General features: G+C 50.1%; 1 protein-coding gene and 2 pseudogenes across 1 annotated transcript; all 3 read left to right on the forward strand.

The window, feature by feature from the left end:
• Nucleotides 1-5,622: 5,622 nt before the first annotated feature.
• On the forward strand, nucleotides 5,623-6,670 carry LOC129716102 (uncharacterized). The gene is given in 1 exon segment (XM_055665991.1): nucleotides 5,623-6,670. A coding segment is annotated over 1 exon segment (894 nt). The 3' UTR covers nucleotides 6,517-6,670.
• A 1,430-nt stretch (nucleotides 6,671-8,100) lies between these two features.
• LOC129716103 (U2 spliceosomal RNA) lies at nucleotides 8,101-8,230 on the forward strand (annotated as a pseudogene).
• Nucleotides 8,231-9,261: 1,031 nt separating this feature from the next.
• LOC129716104 (U2 spliceosomal RNA) lies at nucleotides 9,262-9,421 on the forward strand (annotated as a pseudogene).
• Nucleotides 9,422-19,498: the final 10,077 nt, after the last annotated feature.

Raw genomic sequence — 19,498 nt, forward strand, 5'->3', positions numbered from 1 at the left:
AAGTAAAGTGCTTCTCAAACTTCGGACTACTTGCCTCATTTTGAGACCCACGCACTACACTCCGACTAATAGATAAATATGACCAATTCTTAAGGAGTTGGTCTCCTTTCATCGACTTTTTGGAATCATGTGATGCAGCGGTACCGTAAAGATTGCTGATTTCAGTTCATGACGCGGATAGATCTATATCTCCGAATACAGAATTGAAAATTTATCTTTTAAGGGGCATTCTCTCCTATTTCTACTTTCCACTTTTTCTTTTTTTTATATACACACTTCGCGTTTTTCTATTCTCTACCATCTATTTTCCCTCTTTTTTCCCCTTTCTATTGTTTTCTTTTTCTTGTCTTGCTTACTTCCTTCTCAAAACATAAAACTAGAGGTTATACATAGAATGGATTACGGTATGACATAGTTGGCACCTAAAATTAGGTTCCACTGTACTGTTTTGTACTGTATTCATAGCAAAAGGATTTGAGTATAGGAGCATGGAGGTTCTACTGCAGTTGTACAGGGTCTTGGTGAGACCACACTTGGAGTATTGTGTACAGTTTTGGTCTCCTAATCTGAGGAAAGACATTCTTGCCATAGAGGGAGTGCAGAGAAGGTTCACCAGACTGATTCCTGGGATGTCAGGACTTTCATATGAAGAAAGACTGGATAGACTCATTTGTACTCGCCAGAATTCAGAAGATTGAGGGGGGATCTTATAGAAACTTACAAAATTCTTAAGGGGTTGGACAGGCTAGATGCAGGAAGATTGTTCTCTATGAAAGGAAAAGGAGGTGGGGTAGCGTTGCTGGTTAGAGAGGAGATTAACGCAATGGAAAGGCAGGACATTAGTTTGGAGGATGTGGAATCGGTATGGGTAGAGCTGCGAAACACTAAGGGGCAGAAAACGCTGGTGGGTGTTGTGTACAGGCCACCTAACAGTAGTAGTGAAGTTGGAGATGGTATCAAACAGGAAATTAGAAATGCGTGCAACAAAGGCAAAGCAGTTATAATGGGTGACTTCAATCTACATATAGATTGGGTGAATCAAATTGGCAGGGGTGCTGTGGAAGAGGATTTCTTGGAATGTATGCGGGATAGTTATCTAAATCAACATGTAGAGGAACCAACGAGAGAGCTGGCTATTTTAGACTGGGTATTGAGTAATGAGGAAGGGTTAGTTAGTAGTCTTGTTGTGCGTGGCCCCTTGGGCAAGAGTGACCATAATATGGTTGAGTTCTTCATTAGGATGGAGAGTGACATTGTTAATTCAGAAACAAGGGTCCTGAACTTAAAGAAAGGTAACTTTGAGGGTATGAGACGTGATTGACTGGCAATTAATTCTAAAAGGGTTGACGGTGGATATGCAATGGAAGACATTTAAAGACTGCATGGATAAACTACAAAAATTGTTCATCCCAGTTTGGCAAAAGAATAAATCAGGGAAGGTAGTGCATCCGTGGATAACAAGGGAAATCAGGGATAGTATCAAAGCGAAGGATGATGCGTACAAATTAGCCAGAAAAAGCAGCATACCGGAGGACTGGGAGAAATTCAGAGACCAGCAGAGGAGGACGAAGGGCTTAATTAGGAAAGGAAAAATGGATTATGAAAGAAAACTGGCAGGGAACATAAAAACTGACTGCAAATGTTTTTATAGATATGTGAAAAGAAAGAGATTAGTTAAAACAAATGTAGGTCCCTTGCAGTCAGAAACAGGTGAGTTGATCATGGGGAACAAGGATATGGCGGACCAATTGAATAACTACTTTGGTTCCGTCTTATAACCATATAACAATTACAGCACGGAAACAGGCCATCTCGGCCCTACAAGTCCGTGCCGAACAACTTTTTTTCCCTTAGTCCCACCTGCCTGCACTCATACCATAACCCTCCATTCCCTTCTCATCCATATGCCTATCCAATTTATTTTTAAATGATACCAATGAACCTGCCTCCACCACCACTTCCACTGGAAGCTCATTCCACACCGCTACCACTCTCTGAGTAAAGAAGTTCCCCCTCATATTACCCCTAAACTTCTGTCCCTTAATTCTGAAGTCATGTCCTCTTCACAAAGGAAGACATAAATAATCTCCAGGAAATAGCAGGGGCCCGCGGGTCAAAGGAGTTGGAGGAATTGGGTGAAATCCAGGTTAGTCGGGAAGTGGTGTTGGGTAAATTGAATGGATTAAAGGCCGATAAATCCCCAGGGCCAGATAGGCTGCATCCCAGAGTACTTAAGGAAGTAGCTCCAGAAATAGTGGATGCATTAGTAATAATCTTTCAAAACTCTTTAGATTCTGGAGTAGTTCCAGAGGATTGGCGGGTAGCAAATGTAATCCCACTTTTTAAGAAGGGAGGGAGAGAGAAAATGGGGAATTACAGACCAGTTAGTCTAACATCGGTAGTGGGGAAACTGCTAGAGTCAGTTATTAAAGATGGGATAGCAGCACATTTGGAAAGTGGTGAAATCATTGGACAAAGTCAGCATGGATTTACGAAAGGTAAATCATGTCTGACGAATCTTATAGAATTTTTCGAGGATGTAACTAGTAGCGTGGATAGGGGAGAACCACTGGATGTGGTGTATCTGGACTTCCAGAAGGCTTTCGACAAGGTCCCACATAAGAGAGTATACAAACTTAAAGCACACGGCATTGGGGGTTCAGTATTGATGTGGATAGAGAACTGGCTGGCAAACAGGAAGCAAAGAGTAGGAGTAAACGGGTCCTTTTCACAATGGCAGGCAGTGACTAGTGGGGTACCGCAAGGCTCAGTGCTGGGACCCCAGCTATTTACAATATATATTAATGATCTGGATGAGGGAATTGAAGGCAATATCCTCAAGTTTGCGGATGACTGACACTAAGCTGGGGGGCAGTGTTAGCTGTGAGGAGGATGCTAGGAGACTGCAAGGTGACTTGGATAGGCTGGGTGAGTGGGAAGATGTTTGGCAAATGCAGTATAATGTGGATAAATGTGAGGTTATCCATTTTGGTGGCAAAAACGGGAAAGCAGACTATTATCTAAATGGTGGCCGATTGGGAAAGGGGGGGATGCAGCGAGACCTGGGTGTCATGGTACACCAGTCATTGAAGGTAGGCATGCAGGTGCAGCGAATGGTATGTTGGCTTTCATAGCAAAAGGATTTGAGTATAGGAGCAGGGAGGTTCTACTGCAGTTGTACAGGGTCTTGGTGAGACCACACCTGGAGTATTGCGTACAGTTTTGGTCTCCAAATCTGAGGAAGGACATTATTGCCATAGAGGGAGTGCAGAGAAGGTTCACCAGACTGATTCCTGGGATGTCAGGACTGTCTTATGAAGAAAGACTGGATAGACTTGGTTTATACTCTCTAGAATTTAGGAGATTGAGAGGGGATCTTATAGAAACTTACAAAATTCTTAAGGGGTTGGACAGGCTAGATGCAGGAAGATTGTTCCCGATGTTGGGGAAGTCCAGGACAAGGGGTCACAGCTTAAGGATAAGGGGGAAATCCTTTAAAACCGAGATGAGGAGAACTTTTTTCACACAGAGAGTGGTGAATCTCTGGAACTCTCTGCCACAGAGGGTAGTTGAGGCCAGTTCATTGGCTATATTTAAGAGGGAGTTAGATGTGGCCCTTGTGGCTAAGGGGATCAGGGGGTATGGAGAGAAGGCAGGTACGGGATACTGAGTTGGATGATCAGCCATGATCATATTGAATGGCGGTGCAGGCTCGAAGGGCCGAATGGCCTACTCCTGCACCTAATTTCTATGTTTCTATGTTTCTATGATAAGGGAGAAATCTTTTAGGACCGAGATGAGGAAAACATTTTTCACGCAGAGAGTGGTGAATCTCTGGAACTCTCTGCCACAGAGGGTAGTTGAGGCCAGTTCATTGACTATATTTAAGAGGGAGTTAGATGTGGCCCTTGTGGCTATGGGGATCAGGGGGTATGGAGAGAAGGCAGGTACGGGATACTGAGTTGGATGATCAGCCATGATCATATTGAAGGGCGGTGCAGGCTCGAAGGGCCGAATGGCCTACTCCTGCACCTAATTTCTATGTTGCTAAGTTTCTATGTATTAACTTCTAATAAAATTTAAAAAAAAAAAAAAAAAAAAGGTTTCTGGAGTAGGAGGGAAAGTGATGACGGCCCCTGGAGATAGAAGGAGTAAAAGTCAAATATGCAAATAGGGAAGCAGTGGAAGATTTGATTCTAGTTCCACAGGCCGGAGTAAACTTAATGGGACGGGATGTGCAGATCCAGTTAGGAATAGGAACTGCACCTGTAGAAGGGCGGATAGTGGTCCAACTGTATAAACTCAAAGAAGAAGACGAACAGAGGATCAATGACCAGGTCTGGCTAAGGAAGGAAATAGAGGGGGATTGAGAATACCACCCCTCCGGATAGCCCTCAGGGAAGGGTATGACACCGTGCGAGTCAGGCAGTACCTCATCTCCATCGAGGGCCGAAAGGGACTCCAACCAATCATCGAAAATCTATTGAAGGAGGGAGTATTGGAAAGTTGCATGTCTCCTTATCATACCCCAATCTTACCCGTACGGAAGACGGACGGAACATTCCGGCTTGTACAAGACCTTCGAGAACTAAATAAGGTGGTCCGGGCTAGACATCCTGTGGTCCCCAACCCATACACGATTATGGGACGGATACCCCGCAGTCACAAGTGGTTCAGTGTGGCAGACCTAAAAGATGCATTCTGGAGTTGTCCCTTGGATGAGGAAAGCCGAGACTTGTTCGCCTTTGAATGGGAAAACCCAATAACTAGAAGAAAGCAACAGTACCGCTGGAAAGTACTTCCTCAGGGATTTACAGAATCTCCAAACCTGTTCGGCCAAATCTTGGAACAGGTGCTAGAGGAATACCCATGTCCCCCCCCCCCAGCTCCAGCTCTTGCAGTATGTGGATGACCTACTGATCTCTGGAGAAGAAGAAGGGCAGGTGTGAGATGCCACTATAATATTACTCAATTTCCTGGGAGAAAAGGGACTATGGGTATCAAGGAATAATCTCCAGTTTGTGGAACAAGAGGTGAAGTAACTGGGCCACCTGATTAGTAGGGGAAAATGAAGAATAAATCCTGAAAGAATCGCAGGAATCACAGGCTTGCCGATGCCTCGGAATAAAAAGGAAATCAGAACATTTCTGGGGCTAATTGGGTACCGTAGACTCTGGATTGATGATTACACCAGACAAGTCCGGTTCTTGTATAGCAAGCTAGGAGATGAGAAAGATAAGGTAGAACGGGACCCAAAAGAACAACAGGATTTCCACCAGCTGAAGAATAGCTTGATAACCGCCCCTGTCTTGGCCCTGCCTTCAATAGACCAGCCCTTCCATCTGTTTGTAAATGCAGAAAACGGGATTGCTCTCGGGGTATTGACTCAAAGAAGAGGAGGAAACCGGCAGCCCGTGGCATTTTTATCAAAGATATTGGACCCAGTGTCACGAGGATGGCCTGTCTGTATACAGGCAGTGGCAACCAAAGTAACCTAGTAGAGGAGAGCAGGAAGTTGACCTTCGGGGGGGGGGCCTTGGTGGGCTCCACCCTACAACATTGACACAGAAGTCTTGTAGGTGGTTGACAGACTCGAGGATATTAAAATATGAAGCTATTCTGATGGAAAAGGATGATTTGACCATAATTACGGACAAAAACTTAAACCCCTCTCAGTTCCTGTACCCGCCCGAAGAAAAAGAAGAGGAGACAGGGAACCCAGAGCATGATTGTAGCGAAATAATAGAATTACAGACCAAGAGTAGGGAAGACCTGGAAGAACAGCCTCTGGCCGAGGGAAGCCGATGGTTCATAGACGGGTCATCCCGGTGCATAGATGGGAAAAGACACAGTGGATACGTTATAGTCGACGGGGATACGTTAAGTGATATAGAATCTCGACGATTACCTGGGAGCTGGTCAGCTCAGTCTTGTGAGCTCTATGCCCTGACGTGGGCATTGGAGTTACTTGAAGGCAAAGAAGGCACCGTATATACTGATTCAAAATATGCCTTTGGAAAGATTTGGAAGGAGTGGGGAATGATAACAGCGAGCGGGAGAGAGTGAACACATGAACAGTTGAATTAGAAAACCTTGGAATCATTAACAAAGCCAGAGCAAATAGCCGTAGTACATGTGGCAGGACACCAGAAGGGAAATTCTCCAGAGGCCCGGGGAAACAGAGCCGCGGACGAGGCGGCAGAACGGGCAGCTTTACAGGGGACGGTAAAGATAATGTCTCTAGTACCTCTCAGGGAAGGGATAGAGAAGATACCCGTGTTCTCCGAATTCGATATAGATAGGATGAATGAGCTGGGAGCGAAAATAACAAAAGATGGACGATGGTGGAAACCGGATGGGAAGCAACTGCTAAATAAGGAGGTTATCAGAGAATTATTGGGAAGATTACATTCCCAGTCACACTGGGGGCTCAGGCATTATGTGACACTCTTTTACATACGTATGCTTGCAGGGGGATATACACTCTGGCTAAACACGCAGTCTCAAGCTGTGTGATCTGTCAGAAGATAAATAAGAAAGTGATGAGGGCAGCGCCGGGAGGAGGGCAGCAGTTAGCCATCAGGCCATTCCAGAGAGGACAGGTAGATTTTACTGAACTCCCCAGGATACAGACATAGAAATACCTCTTAGTGGTTGTGGATCACTTTACCCGTTGGGTGGGAGCATTCCCCACAGTAAATGCCACTTCTCAGGTGGTAGCCAACATTCTATTGGAACAAATATGGTATGGAATCATCGAATCTCTCGATTCAGATCGAGGAACCCATTTCGCTTCAAAGGCCCACTTGCTCATCTGTGATGCCCTAGGGATAAAATGGAAGTTGCATACTCCCTGGCATCCACAAAGTTCGGGAATGGTGGAAAGGATGAATGGCACTTTGAAGACACAAATTACCAAAGTAATGGAGGAAACTAGACTACCTTGGACTAAGTGCTTGCCAATAGCCTTGCTCAGAATTCAAACCGCTTCACGAAAGGATGTAGCAGTATCCCCCTACGAAATGTTGTTTGGGTTACCTTATTTGGGAAAGATAGAAGGAATACCCACCCTAGAGGGTAGTGATGTTTTCTTAAGGAACTATTTACTGGCAGTATCTCGTTCTATTACAGAATTAAAAACCAATTAAAAACTGGCACAGTCCCCCTCTTTCCGATCCATTCTGTGAAAGCGGGAGATTGGGTCCTTGCAAAATTGTGGAAGGAAGAAAAGTTGCAACCCAGTTGGACTGGTCCGTATTTGGTACTATTGACCATGGAAACAGCAGTGCGGACAAAAGAAAAAAGGTGGACACACGCCGTGCGAATAAAGGGACCAGTGGATGCTCCGGCTGAGGAGGACTGGACAGTAAGACAAGGAAAGAAACCACTGACTATGATCTTTGAGAAAGAACGATTGAACTAAAAGATTACAATGCAGAGCTTGGCATTCGTGCTAATAATGATCGTCACTAAGTAAATGTATGGACAGCGGTGATAAATGTTACCACCCCATCAAGTATGGCGGACAAACCAGAAGGTCTATTACCTATCATTCCTATGTGCGTGACTCATGTTATACCCATAAAACCAGAACCAGTTGTAAGGAGGAGGGAGTAGAATACTACTTAGTGCAGAATTTGGGATAGACAGGAATGAGGATGTATAGAACCTGCCCCAGAGGAGAGACATGGCTTTGTTTATGGAAAACCGGGCAATGGGGGACGGGGTCCCAGTTGGTGAAGGAATATTTAGACAAGGAAAAGGAAATACTGATAAAGGGGCTACAAGAAAAAGAGGTAACCCAACCAGCCCCAACTAAGAGACCTCAACTATATGCATCCTTGTACGAAGAGATACAGAAGCAGATAGAAATTCCTGAATTGGGAGGGAATCTCTTCGTGGACCTGGCTACCAGGATTGCTCAGACGCTGGATGTTAAGGACTGCTGGGTTTGTGGAGGACCTCTTATGAGTTCTCGATGGCCTTGGAGGGGATCAACTGTCGAAGTGTGGGACCTATTTGAGTGGAAGATCACGGAAGGAAGAGATCGAGGACCTCAGGAGTGGCTCTTCACCTGGCAGGGGAGAGACTGTGATCACCAAGGCTTCTCGGCCTTTTGGCTAAGATCAAGTGTAGTATCTGTTCTTATCAGTTTTGTAGTAAAAGAGAGCATCTGTTCTTCTAAGAGCAGTCCTGGCGATCCATTACGGACAAGAGCTGCAGATTGCGGTGTAAAAATCGTAGCAATGGCAGCTGCAATTGGAGCGAGAGGACAGGGTATCCGCAATACCCTGAGGATTAGCGTGAAGGACCTCAGCGAGGGCATGCCCTTCAGCCGAGACACGTTTGTAAAGAAGGTCTTGCTGGAGTGTGTAGGATAGTGTGTAGGATAATGTGTAGGATAGTGTAGTAGGATAGTGTGTAGGATAGTGTGTAGAATAGTGTGTAGGATAGTGTGTAGGATAATGTGTAGGATAGTGTGTAGGATAGTGTAGTGTGTAGGATAGTGTGTAGGATAGTGTGTAGTATAATGTGTAATGTGTAGGATAGTGTGTAGGATAATGTGTAGGATAGTGTGTAGGATAGTGTGTAGGATAATGTGTAGGATAGGGCTCATGTACAGTGGTGATCATTGTTCGGCGCGTTCTCAGTGGGCCGAGGGACCTGTTTCCACGCTGTATCTCTAAACTAATCTGCCTTCATCAGTCCCCTTGGTCACCTCTTCAAGAATCTCAATCAGGTTGGTGATTGTCACAGACACAGGGTCACAGAATCGCAGCCACGTTGGTGAATGAAAAGCTGTCTGTAGCAACCTGACACCCAGCGGCGAGGTCTAGTAATTACAGGTTAGCGCTCGGCAAGCGCTGCTTCCTTTTAAGGAAAATATGCAAATAAGAAGAGCGAAAAATAAGCATGAAAGTATGCAAACACATGAAGGACAAAATTAAATATATGGAAATCGCTCGTCGTCTAGACAGGCTGTAATAATAAAACAATAAAAAAGATAATCAAATTGTACCTCGCCATGACATTAAGGTGTAGTGGCAGTGGTTGGGAGTGTGTGAGCGACGAGTTTCTAGCATACTTACCTGGCAGGGGAGACACCTATATGCTTTTATGCACACAAATCTCCAAGGTGGGAAGCAAAGATCCTATAGCAGAGCAAGATGGGTTACTCTCACGCAAAAGTGAAGTACGTTCATGGGCGATTTATGACCCATTTTAGCAACCAGCCCCCGCCATCTTGCTCCGCTTTCTTGCTCCGCTTCTCGGCCTTTTGTCTAAGATCAAGTGTAGTATCTGTTCTTATCAGATTTGTAGTAAAAGAGAGCATCTGTTCTTATTAGAACAGTGCAAGAGCTAACTGTTCTTCTAAGAGCAGTCCTGGCGATCCATTACGGACAAGAGCTGCAGATTGCGGTGTAAAAATCGTAGCAATGGCAGCTGCAATTGGAGCGAGAGGACAGGGCAAAGATCTTATAGCGAAGCAAGATAGGCTACTCCTGCTAAATGCAATGGACTGACGTGTAGTACGCTATGGAGGGGATCATGGGCATTTTCCACGCCCATTTTAGCAACCTGAGCCTACCTAACCCGACCCGACTCGCACTGTAATCAATGTTGCGGGGCAACAGTTTGTGTGGGTCAGATTCATAAATCTGTCAGTTCAAACTTCTTGTCAAGAATAAAATTTGATTCTGGTAATTGTCTTTTTTAATGTTTTTTAAATCATTTCTTTTTAAATGGCTCACAAGCAGTGTTTGAGTTGATTTTGTAGCAACCGGAACCGACCCAACTCGCAGGGTGATTGACAGGGGGGGACTTTTTGTGCGTGATATAGGGTTAGATTCATAATTCTGTTAGTTCATAATTCTGTTGATTCTTGTTAAAGAATAAAATGTTTATAAACACACATACATGAAAATTATATAAATGTATATAACACACACAATTATATTTCTTCTAATCCAATAATGAACTTTATTTCAGACTAGACAAGGGACATTAAATAAGAAACATTGTAAATAAGAAACATTGTCTTGGGGCTGTCTCTCTCCCCGCTGCCCCGGGCCCCGCACTCCTTCTCCCCGGGCCCCGCACTCCCTCTCCCCGCTGCCCCGGGCCCCGCACTCTCTCTCCTCGCTGCCCCGGACCGCGCACTCCCTCTCCCCGCTGCCCCGGGCCCCCGCACACTCCCTCTCTCCCGCCGCTGCCCCGGACCCCCCGCACTCCCCTCTCCCCGCTGCCCCGGACCCCACACTCCTTCTCCCCGCTGCCCCGGGCCCCGCACTCCTTCTCCCCACTGCCCCGGGCCCCGCACTCTCTCTCTCCCCACTGCCCCGGGCCCCGCACTCTCTCTCCCCCGCTGCCCCGGGCCCCGCACTCCCACTCCCTCTCCCCCGCTGCCCGCACTCTCTCTCCCCGCCCGCTGCCCCGGGGGGCCTCGCCCCGCACTCTCTCCCCCGCTGCCCCGGGCCCCGCACTCTCTCTCCCCGGCTGCCCCGGGCCCCGCACTCTCTCTCTCCCCGCTGCCCCCCCGCCCCGCACTCCTTCTCCCCGCTGCCCCGGGCCCCGCACACCTCTCTCTCCCCCGCTGCCCCGGGCCCCCGCACTCTCTCTCCCCCCGCTGCCCCGGGCCCCGCACTCTCTCTCCTCGCTGCCCCCGGGCCCCGCACTCTCTCTCCCCGCTGCACCGGGCCCCGCACTCTCTCTCCCCGCTGCCCCGGGCACCGGACTCTCTCTCCCCGCTGCCCCGGGCCCCTCACCCTCCCTCCTCGCTGCCCCGGGCCCCGCACTCTCTCTCCCCGCTGCCCCGGGCCCCGCACTCTCTCTCCCCGCTGCCCGGGCCCCGCACTCTCTCTCCCCGCTGCCCCCGGGCCCCGCACTCTCTCTCCCTGCTGCCCCGGGCCCCGCACTCTCCTTCTCCCCGCTGCCCCGGGCCCCGCACTCTCTCTCCCCGCTGCCCCAGGCCCCGCACTCTCTCTCCCTGCTGCCCCGGGCCCCGCACTCTCTCTCCCCGCTGCCCCGGGCCCCGCACTCTCTCTCCCTGCTGCCCCGGGCCCCGCACTCTCTCTCCTCGCTGCGGATCCAATCTTTGGCCGGAAGCAAGAAGGCGGGAGCAAGAAAGCGGAGCAAGATGGCGGAACAAGATGGCGGAGTCAGGTTGCTAAAATGTGTCCTATAATCACCCATGAAACCGCCCATGAGCGGACCTCACGTTTGCGTGAGAGTAATCCATCTTGCTTCGCTCTAAGATCTTTGCCGTGTACAGCGGAGCTCTGCTCCAGGATCTTTGGTCTAAATATGGGGTTGACGGCGGCCATCTTGGTGAGGGCAGGTGAGGTCGGCGGCCATCTTGGTGAGGGCAGGTGAGGTCGGCGGCGTGAGGGCAGGTTGACGGTTGACCGTTGACGGTTGGAGCTTTGGGCGGGAACCAGATGGAACCTGGACCCTGATGACAGAGAAATGGAGATTGAGATGAATCTGGTGTAGATGGGGCATGTTGGTCAATGTGGGTCTAGTGTAGATGGGGCATGTTGGTCAATGTGGGACTAGTGTAGATGGGGCATGTTGGTCAATGTGGGACTAGTGTAGATGGGGCATGTTGGTCAGTGTGGGTCTAGTGTAGATGGGGCATGTTGTTGGTCAATGTGGGACTAGTGTAGATGGGGCATGTTGGTCAATGTGGGACTAGTGTAGATGGGGCATGTTGGTCAGTGTGGGACTAGTGTAGATGGGGCATGTTGGTCAATGTGGGACTAGTGTAGATGGGGCATGTTGGTCAATGTGGGACTAGTGTAGATGGGGCATGTTGGTCAATGTGGGACAATGTGGGACTAGTGTAGATGGCATGTTGGTCGGGGTGGGACTAGTGTAGATGGGGCATGTTGGTCAGTGTGGGTCTAGTGTAGATGGGGCATGTTGGTCAATGTGGGACTAGTGTAGATGGGGCATGTTGGTCAATGTGGGACTAGTGTAGATGGGGCATGTTGGTCAATGTGGGACTAGTGTAGATGGGGCATGTTGGTCAATGTGGGACTAGTGTAGATGTGGCATGTTGGTCGGGGTGGGACTAGTGTAGATGGGGCATGTCGGTCGGGGTGGGACTAGTGTAGATGGGGCATGTTGGTCGGGGTGGGACTAGTGTAGATGGGGCATGTTGGTCGGGGTGGGACTAGTGTAGATGGGACATGTTGGTCGGGGTGGGACTAGTGTAGATGGGGCATGTTGGTCGGGGTGGGACTAGTGTAGATGGGGCATGTTGGTCAATGTGGGTCTAGTGTCGATGGGGCATGTTGGTCAATGTCGGACTAGTGTAGATGGGGCATGTTGGTCGGGGTGGGACTAGTGTAGATGGGGCATGTTGGTCGGGGTGGGACTAGTTTAGATGGGGCATGTTGGTCGGGGTGGGACTAGTGTAGATGGGGCATGTTGGTCGGGGTGGGACTAGTGAAGAATGGGGCATGTTGGTCGGGGTGGGACTAGTGTAGATGGGGCATGTTGGTCGGGGTGGGACTAGTGTAGATGGGGCATGTTGGTCGGGGTGGGACTAGTGTAGATGGGGCATGTTGGTCAATGTGGGACTAGTGTAGATGGGGCATGTTGGTCAATGTGGGTCTAGTGTAGATGGGGCATGTTGGGTCAATGTGGGTCTAGTGTAGATGGGGCATGTTGGTCAATGTGGGTCTAGTGTAGATGGGGCATGTTGGTCAATGTGGGTCTAGTGTAGATGGGGCATGTTGGTCAATGTGGGACTAGTGTAGATGGGGCATGTTGGTCAATGTGGGACTAGTGTAGATGGGGCATGTTGGTCAATGTGGGACTAGTGTAGATGGGGCATGTTGGTCAATGTGGGTCTAGTGTAGATGGGGCATGTTGGTCAATGTGGGTCTAGTGTAGATGGGGCATGTTGGTCAATGTGGGACTAGTGTAGATGGGGCATGTTGGTCAATGTGGGACTAGTGTAGATGGGGCATGTTGGTCAATGTGGGACTAGTGTAGATGGGGCATGTTGGTCAATGTGGGTCTAGTGTAGATGGGGCATGTTGGTCAATGTGGGACTAGTGTAGACGGGGCATGTTGGTCAATGTGGGACTAGTGTAGATGGGGCATGTTGGTCGGGGTGGGACTAGTGTAGATGGGGCATGTTGGTCGGGGTGGGACTAGTGTAGATGGGGCATGTTGGTCGGGGTGGGACTAGTGTAGATGGGGCATGTTGGTCGGGGTGGGACTAGTGTAGATGGGGCATGTTGGTCAATGTGGGACTAGTGTAGATGGGGCATGTTGGTCGGGGTGGGACAAGTGTAGATGGGGCATGTTGGTCGGGGTGGGACTAGTGTAGATGGGGCATGTTGGTCGGGGTGGGACTAGTGTAGATGGGGCATGTTGGTCGGGGTGGGACTAGTGTAGATGGGGCATGTTGGTCGGGGTGGGACTGGTGTAGATGGGGCATGTTGGTCGGGGTGGGACTAGTGTAGATGGGGCATGTTGGTCGGGGTGGGACTAGTGTAGATGGGGCATGTTGGTCTGGGTGGGACTAGTGTAGATGGGGCATGTTGGTCATGTGGGACTAGTGTAGATGGGGCATGTTGGTCGGGGTGGGACTAGTGTAGATGGGGCATGTTGGTCTGGGTGGGACTAGTGTAGATGGGGCATGTTGGTCGTGGTGGGACTAGTGTAGATGGGGCATGTTGGTCAATGTGGGACTAGTGTAGATGGGGCATGTTGGTCAATGTGGGACTAGTGTAGATGGGGCATGTTGGTCAATGTGGGACTAGTGTAGATGGGGCATGTTGGTCAATGTGGGACTAGTGTAGATGGGGCATGTTGGTCGGGGTGGGACTAGTGTAGATGGGGCATGTTGGTCGGGGTGGGACTAGTGTAGATGGGGCATGTTGGTCGGGGTGGGACTAGTGTAGATGGGGCATGTTGGTCAGTGGGACTAGTGTAGATGGGGCATGTTGGTCGGGGTGGGACTAGTGTAGATGGGGCATGTTGGTCGGGGTGGGACTAGTGTAGATGGGGCATGTTGGTCGGGTGGGACTAGTGTAGATTGGACATGTTGGTCGGGGTTGGGAATAATGTAGATGGGGCATGATGGTCGGGGTGGGCCTAATGTTGATGGGGAATGTTGGTCGGGGTGGGACTAGTGTAGATGGGGCATGTTGGTCGGGGTGGGACTAGTGTAGATGGGGCATGTTGGTCGGGGTGGGACTAGTGTAGATGGGGCATGTTGGTCGGGGTGGGACTAGTGTGGATGGGGCATGTTGGTCGGGGTGGGACTAGTGTAGATGGGGCATGTTGGTCTGGGTGGGACTAGTGTAGATGGGGCATGTTGGTCGTGGTGGGACTAGTGTAGATGGGGCATGTTGGTCAATGTGGGACCAGTGTAGATGGGGCATGTTGGTCAATGTGGGACTAGTGTAGATGGGGCATGTTGGTCAATGTGGGACTCGTGTAGATGGGGCATGTTGGTCGGGTGGGACTAGTGTAGATGGGGCATGTTGGTCAATGTGGGACTAGTGTAGATGGGGCATGTTGGTCGGGGTGGGACTAGTGTAGATGGGGCATGTTGGTCTATGTGGGACTAGTGTAGACGGGGCATGTTGGTCAATGTGGGACTAGTGTAGATGGGGCATGTTGGTCAATGTGGGACTAGTGTAGATGGGGCATGTTGGTCTATGTGGGACTAGTGTAGATGGGGCATGTTGGTCGGGGTGGGACTAGTGTAGATGGGGCATGTTGGTCTATGTGGGACTAGTGTAGATGGGGCATGTTGGTCAATGTGGGACTAGTGTAGATGGGGCATGTTGGTCGGGGTGGGACTAGTGTAGATGGGGCATGTTGGTCAATGTGGGACTAGTGTAGATGGGGCATGTTGGTCGGGTTGGGACTAGTGTAGATGGGGCATGTTGGTCGGGGTGGGACTAGTGTAGATGGGGCATGTTGGTCGGGGTGGGACCCGTTGTCGGTTCCGTCTCGCCCCGGGAGGGTCTGCGCTCGGCCCGTGGTCTCTGGGGGAGAGGGCCGTGGATGCTCTCGCGTGAGGAGCGGCTCCGGTAGATGAGGGCGGATGTGCTGGGGGAATAAGAGCGTGTGGGTCGTGTCCAGTCCTCCGACCAGGTCCCTGTCGCGGACCAGAAGGGGGCCTGGGGCTCGCATACTGGGGAGAGTGGCTGGGCCTGGTCCTGTTGCTGGGGTCGCAACCCCACGATCTGGGGGCTGGTGGGTGGACGTAGCGGGGTAGTGGGTGGGGGGGGGTATGTCGGGGCTGGCAGGAGCGGAGCCATGGGCTGGCGGGGTACGGAGCGGGGTAGCTCGAGCTGTTTTTCCTGTGAAATAGTAAACAAGTCTTGTGGAATATCAGCTGCTATATTAGACATTACCGCCGCTGGCCTGGGGGTCTGGAAATCCCGCAAGCTGCTGCGCTGTTCAGGCCCAGTCTCTGAGGTCAGATTCAAAACTCGATGTCTAAGGTCCTCCATTCTGATTTTAAATTTATCTCCCAAATTTTTCTTGTTCCAGATTAAGGCCTTGGCGACCGCCTCCTGTACCCGATCCATAGGTGGGCCCTCGCGGTATTCATCATCCAGATATTCTAGACTATTTTGGTAATGTTCAATCAAAATTTGTCGTGTTTGTTTTGCCCAGGTTTCAGCATTAGAGGCCAATTTTTGTAATGTTTCCTGGGTAGGATTTGCCGGGTTTATAAAGTGTGTTAAAATCCTTGCCTGCCTCGTGATACCCTTGGGAGGTTGGCCATTCTCTTGCACTACCCTCAGATGGTGCAGTGTTTTGGCCATTTTATAAATGACTAACTACAACCGCAAAGGAATCCCTCGGTCTGTGCTGGTCGCGATTCCCATTGTTATTGTTGTTATACCCTCTCCTTCCCCTCCCTCCCCTCTGCATGTCACCGTCCATATCTAGCTCAGTCAGTACAATGTCTTACTTCTGTATTTAAACTATAAACATCAATTATTTCTGTACAGAACTATGAACATAATTATATCTCAACATCCATTATCTCGTTCAGTACCATGCAATGCTACTGATTTAAACAATAAACATAAATTATCACTAGCGCAGTACGGTTCACACCAGGGTGCTCACCAAGTCCATTTTTTCCGGCTCGCAGCGAAAAGCCTGTGGAGACTGCTTGCTGAACCTTCTCCGTACTCCGATGGTAGTTCCTTTGCTAGTTTGTCGTGTGTTTAGTCAAGTCTTTGGTCTTTATATCTTCGCCTTGTGGAGACCATCTACTGGACTCTGCCTGCTAAGATGGTGTTGCAAAGGAGTTCACCTCTCCTTGTTTGTCGTGGTCCTAATTTAGTCTTTTGTTTTTTCCAGCTTGTGGAGACCGCATGCTGGAGTCTTCTCGACTGGGCAACGACCTGCCAGTTTCGCTCTTGCTTTAGCTTCCTCAGGAAAAGAGATCTGTTTCTATCTAGCCGGTAATGGGTTATAAAGGGTAGGTGAATGTCCCTCCCTTTTTGGGTGTCTCCCTTCCCTGTGTTAGGTTTTAGGACCAGTCACTTTGGTCGGGGCTGCTCTTGTTTAGACCAAAGATCCTATAGCTTTGCTATAGGATCTTTGGTACTGGTTAGGTTGTGATTTATCGGACAGTGGGACAACATGCCCTCTGGTGTTTAGTGATCTCCCCCTGGAGATTCCTTGTCACTATGTATTGTCAATTGGTATCTGGCCCACGGTCTCATCACCCTTGTCCAAATCTCTTTGCCTTACACTTGCCCTGCTATAGATTTGTGGGAGTCAGTCAGGATCCACCCTAGGTTTGAGTTTGTCTATCCTGTTCGTGGCCCAAAGGGGTATAATTTCGGTAGCTGCGCCTCTGAAGTGGTCTATTCTTGACTTAATGGATCGATAAAATATGTGTAGGCCCCCCTGCACTTGTTCCTTGTGGGATTTGGGAGTAAGGTCGAAGGTGAGGCCTCTGTCAGGGGATATGGGGAGAAGGCAGGAACGGGGAACTGATTGAGGATGATCAGCCGTGATCACATTGAATGTTAAGGCGCAGAAGGTTAAGGGGGGACTTGATAGAGGTCTTTAAAATGATGAGAGGAATAGACAGAGTTGACGTGGATCAGCTTTTCCCACTGAGAGTAGGGAAGATTCAAACAAGAGCACATGACTTCAGAATTAAGGGACAGAAGTTTAGGGGTAACATGAGGGGGAACTTCTTTACTCAGAGAGTGGTAGCTGTGTGGAATGAGCTTCCAGTGGAAGTGGTGGAGGCGGGTTCGATTTTATCATTTAAAAATAAATTGGATAGGTATATGGATGGGAAAGGAATGGAGGGTTATGGTCTGAGCGCAGGTAGATGGGACTAGGGGAGAATAAGTGTTCGGCACAGACTTGTAGGGCCGAGATGGCCTGTTTCCGTGCTGTAATTGTTATATGGTTATAGGAATGGCTCGAAGGGCTGAATGGCCTCTACTCCTGCACCTGTTGTCTATTGTCACACACACCACACCTCCCCACATTGTAGATGTGGCCCAGTCCATCACACCCCAAATTGTAGATGTGGCCCAGTCCATCACACCCCAAATTGTAGATGTGGCCCAGTCCCACACACTCCCCACATTGTAGATGTGGCCCAGTCCCACACACTCCCCACATTGTAGATGTGGCCCAGTCCCACACACTCCCCACATTGTAGATGTGGCCCAGTCCCACACACTCCCCACATTGTAGATGTGGCCCAGTCCCACACACTCCCCACATTGTAGATGTGGCCCAGTCCCACACACTCCCCACATTGTAGATGTGGCCCAGTCCCACACACACCCCACATTGTAGATGTGGCCCAGTCCCACACACACTCCCCACATTGTAGATGTGGCCCAGTCCCACACACTCCCCACATTGTAGATGTGGCCCAGTCCCACACACTCACTCCCCACATTGTAGATGTGGCCCAGTCCCACACACTCCCCACATTGTAGATGTGGCCCAGTCCCACACACCCCACATTGTAGATGTGGCCCAGTCCCACACACTCCCCACATTGTAGATGTGGCCCAGTCCCACACACACCCCACATTGTAGATGTGGCCCAGTCCCACACACTCCCCACATTGTAGATGTGGCCCAGTCCCACACACACACACTCCCCACATTGTAGATGTGGCCCAGTCCCACACACTCCCCACATTGTAGATGTGGCCCAGTCCCACACACTCCCCACATTGTAGATGTGGCCCAGTCCCACACACTCCCCACATTGTAGATGTGGCCCAGTCCCACACACTCCCCACATTGTAGATGTGGCCCAGTCCCACACACTCCCCACATTGTAGATGTAGCCCAGTCCCACACACACCCCACATTGTAGATGTGGCCCAGTCCCACACACTCCCCACATTGTAGATGTGGCCCAGTCCCACACACACCACACTCCCCACATTGTAGATGTGGCCCAGTCCCACACACTCCCCACATTGTAGATGTGGCCCAGTCCCACACACTCCACACATTGTAGATGTGGCCCAGTCCCACACACACACCCCACATTGTAGATGTGGCCCAGTCCCACACACTCCCCACATTGTAGATGTGGCCCAGTCCCACACACACCCCCACATTGTAGATGTGGCCCAGTCCCACACACTCCCCACATTGTAGATGTGGCCCAGTCCCACACACACCACACTCCCCACATTGTAGATGTGGCCCAGTCCATCACACACTCCCCACATTGTAGATGTCGCCCAGTCCCACACACACCACACTCCCCACATTGTAGATGTAGCCCAGTCCCACACACACCCCACATTGTAGATGTGGCCCAGTCCCACACACTCCCCACATTGTAGATGTAGCCCAGTCCCACACACTCCCCACATTGTAGATGTAGCCCAGTCCCACACACTCCCCACATTGTAGATGTAGCCCAGTCCCACAAAGTCCCCACATTGTAGATGTGGTCCAGTCACTCACCACATTGTAGATGTGGCCCAGTCCCACACACTCCCCACATTGTAGATGTGGCCCAGTCCCACACACTCCCCACATTGTAGATGTGGCCCAGTCCCACACACTCCCCACATTGTAGATGTGGCCCAGTCCCACACACACACTCCCCACATTATAGATGTGGCCCAGTCCCACAAAGTCCCTACATTGTAGATGTGGCCCAGTCCCACACACTCCCCACATTGCAGATGTGGCCCAGTCCCACACAGTCCACACTCCCCACATTGTAGATGTGGCCCAGTCCCACACACTCCCCACATTGTAGATGTGGCCCAGTCCCACACACTCCCCACATTGTAGATGTGGCCCAGTCCCACACACTCCCCACATTGTAGATGTGGCCCAGTCCCACACACACCCCACATTGTAGATGTGACCCAGTCCCACACACACCACACTCCCCACATTATAGATGTGGCCCAGCCCCACACACACCACACATTGTAGATGTGGCCCAGTCCCACACACTCCCCACATTGTAGATGTGGCCCAGTCCCACACA

Source organism: Leucoraja erinacea, unplaced genomic scaffold (assembly GCF_028641065.1).
Source record: "Leucoraja erinacea ecotype New England unplaced genomic scaffold, Leri_hhj_1 Leri_1681S, whole genome shotgun sequence".
Classification (NCBI taxonomy): Eukaryota; Metazoa; Chordata; class Chondrichthyes; order Rajiformes; family Rajidae; genus Leucoraja; species Leucoraja erinaceus.